This window comes from Crocodylus siamensis, chromosome 9 (assembly GCF_052110815.1).
Source record: "Crocodylus siamensis isolate JL-2025a chromosome 9, ASM5211081v1, whole genome shotgun sequence".
Lineage (NCBI taxonomy): Eukaryota > Metazoa > Chordata > Crocodylia > Crocodylidae > Crocodylus > Crocodylus siamensis.
The window spans coordinates 62,412,516-62,415,562 of NC_143403.1; the positions used below are offsets into that span (position 1 = coordinate 62,412,516).

The 3,047-nt window shown below is 58.9% G+C and overlaps 1 protein-coding gene across 1 annotated transcript; it reads left to right on the plus strand.

The window, feature by feature from the left end:
- The first annotated feature begins 2,074 nt into the window (after positions 1-2,074).
- On the plus strand, positions 2,075-2,782 carry LOC149857760 (uncharacterized). The gene has a single exon (XM_090063963.1). It carries the CDS (start codon positions 2,090-2,092, stop codon positions 2,780-2,782), a length of 693 nt encoding a protein of 230 aa, XP_089920089.1. The 5' UTR covers positions 2,075-2,089.
- Positions 2,783-3,047: the final 265 nt, after the last annotated feature.

Sequence of the window (3,047 nt, forward strand, 5' to 3'; positions counted from 1 at the left end):
GCACCCACTACGCATGGCCAATGATGGCTATGTGCTCTAGCACCCCCTGGCTTCTGGCCTGAGCCACTGCAGGTATGTGGCTGCATTTCCTGAATCAAAAGTGAATGTCTGTTGTTTCTCAGATTAATCTCTGCAGTTTCGAGTAACCTGCAAAGACTGAATCGATTCAGCCTCAGCCTTTTTGACTGTCTGTACTTAGACCAGTTGTCCTAAACTTGTCTTTTCTACCAATCCCCACAGCAAAGCTTGTTTTTCCATGTATAGGGTGCCACCTTCTTGAGCCAACAACATCTGTATCCCAGGCATGTTTTTTAGATCACAGAGAGGTTTTTACAGCCATTTCCAGAAAGATATGGTCTTGTTTTGTCTTCAGGAAATATTTTTCTACTTATAGTGGATAGATGAGCAGATGTCTGCCTTGCTGCTCCAGAGAACACCATAGCTGGTTGCTGATAGTGCTAGCGTGTCTGGACCTCACTATCTGTCATGATGGTGATGAGATCTCTGGTTTTGTCCTGCTGTATGCTTTCTGCCTACATGCAGGTATGGTACGCCACTACAAGGCATTTTTATGTATAATGGTGCAGTGCATTTGTGCTAGAGGCTTACACTGGTATCACCCTTTCTTATTTTCCATCCCTCCCCACAAGCAACCCTCCCCCCCCCCCCAAAACCTGTACAGGTAAACTGTAAGTTGTGAACTGTGGAAATGCTACTGAGATCAAGATTACGGCAAGGACGGCATCAGATGGCCCTGAACAATGCCCAGAGGACCAGGAAGCAGTGCGCGATGGCATGGCTGGACATCTCCAATGTCTTCGGCTCCGTGCCCCACCGCCACATCTTCGACACCCTCCGCGAGCTGGGCTTACCAGATGGCGTCATCAACTCGGTGCAAGAGCTCTACCTCGGATGTACCATGACCGTCCACACCACCAACGGAGAGACCATGGAGATCCCCATCCGGTTGGGGGTGAGGCAGGGCTGCCCCCTCAGCCCCATCATCTTCAACCTGGCCATGGAACCGCTCCTTCGAGCCATGGTGGGCAGCCCCGGCAGGCTCAACCTATACGGCCAGAAGCTGAGCGTCCTGGCCTACACCAACGACCTGGTCCTCCTGGCCCCCGCCGCCGCCCAGCTGCAGCAGATGCTGGACGTGGCATCCGAGGCGGCCAGATGGATGGGCCTGCGCTTTAACGTTGCCAAGTGTGCCTCCCTGCACATTGACGGCAGGCAGAAGAGCCGCGTCCTGGACTCCACCCTCACGGTCCAGGGCCAGGTGATGAGGCACCTGAGTGATGGCACCTGGGGACACCCACCGTCCACCGGGCCAGGCAGACACCGGAGGAGACCATCGTTGGGATCGTGCAGGACGCCCACAAGCTGGACTCGTCCCTGCTGGCCCCCTGGCAGAAGATTGACGTGGTGAACACCTTCCTCATCCCCTGTGTCACGTTCATCCTGAGGGGCTCGGCGGTCCCCAAGACCCCCCTCAAGAAGGCGGACACCAAGATCTGGCGCCTGCTCAAGAAGTGGCTGCACCTGCTGCTGCGGGCCAGCAACAAGGTCCTACACATTGCCTACCGGCAGGGAGGTGCCAACGTGCCCCGCATGGGAGACCTCTGCGACATCGCGGTGGTCACCCACGCCTTCCGCCTCCTTGCCTGCCCAGATGCCACGGTAAGTACCATCACTGCCAGCACCCTGGAGGAGACTGCCTGCAAAAGGATTGGGTGGCAGCCCACTGGACAAGACCTGGCCACCTTCCTCAGCTGCTCGCTGGAGGGTAAGTTCAGCCGGGACAGCGGGGACTTTGTTTCGCTGTGGAGCTGAACCTGCAACGCCACGCGCCGCCTCGGGAACCGCATTGGCTGTACCTGGACCTGGACAGGACCGCCGGGAGCTGGGAGTCTGCCTGCGCCCAGCCCCGCATGCCGACTGCATCACCGTGACGCCCCGCACGAGGACCTTCCTGTAGAGGTTCCTGAAAGATGCCATCTGCAACAAGTACGCCGGCGACCTGAGGGCCAAACCCGACCAGGGCAAGGTCTTCGACGTCACCTCGAAGTGGGACGCTAGCAACCACTTCATGCCCAGTGGGAGCTTCACGTGCTTCATGGACTGGTGCTTCCTTCACCGCGCCTACCTCAACTGCCTGCCTCTGAATGGGGCCGTGTGCTTCGGCCACCAGGACAGGAGGTGCCGACGGTGCGGCTACGTGGCGGAGACCCTCCCCCACATGCTGTGCGGCTGCAAGCCGCACACTAGAGCCTGGCAGCTGCGCCACAATGCTGTCCAGAACCTCCTGGTGCGGGCTATCCTGGCCGGGGCGGGGGAGATCTCTGTGAACCGCACTGTCCTGGGCTGCGAGAGCCAGCTGCACTCCGACATTGTCGTCACGGACCACGAGGCCAAGAAGATCGTGATGGTAGACGTCACCATCCCCTTCGAGAACCGGCGCCAAGCCTTCACCAACGCCCGGGCTCGCAAGTGGGAGAAGTACGCCCCACTGGCCGACACCCTGAGGGGCCATGGCTACGATGTGACGGTGGACGCACTCATCGTGGGGACGCTCGGAGCCTGGGACCCCAGCAACGAGAGTGTCCTCTGCGCCTGCCGCATTTCCCGCTGCTACGCCAAGCTGATGCGCTGCCTCATGGTGTCCAACACCATCTGCTGGTCTCGCGACATCTATGTGGAGCACATCATGGGCCACCGCCAGTACATCGACCCCTCCAGACCAGCCGCCGCTGGACCAGACCTGGAGGATGCCGCCGCCTAAACCGCCCCCCCCTTTGCTTCGCGTCGAGAGGACTTCACCGCCACAGATGACCCCGCCCCACCCAAAGAGGACCCCCGCGATTGGATTTTATGGACTGAGACGCTTTCTCCGAGCCACTTCCTCCAACATTGTGGACCACTGTAACGGGTATGTGTGTATCTATCTCCTTTCCCTCTCAGCGTTGTGACCCCCCCCTCCCCTTCCCACATCCCCCCACCCCCGGGCTTAATTGGCTAACATTGTATGGTATGTAACCTAGTCACGT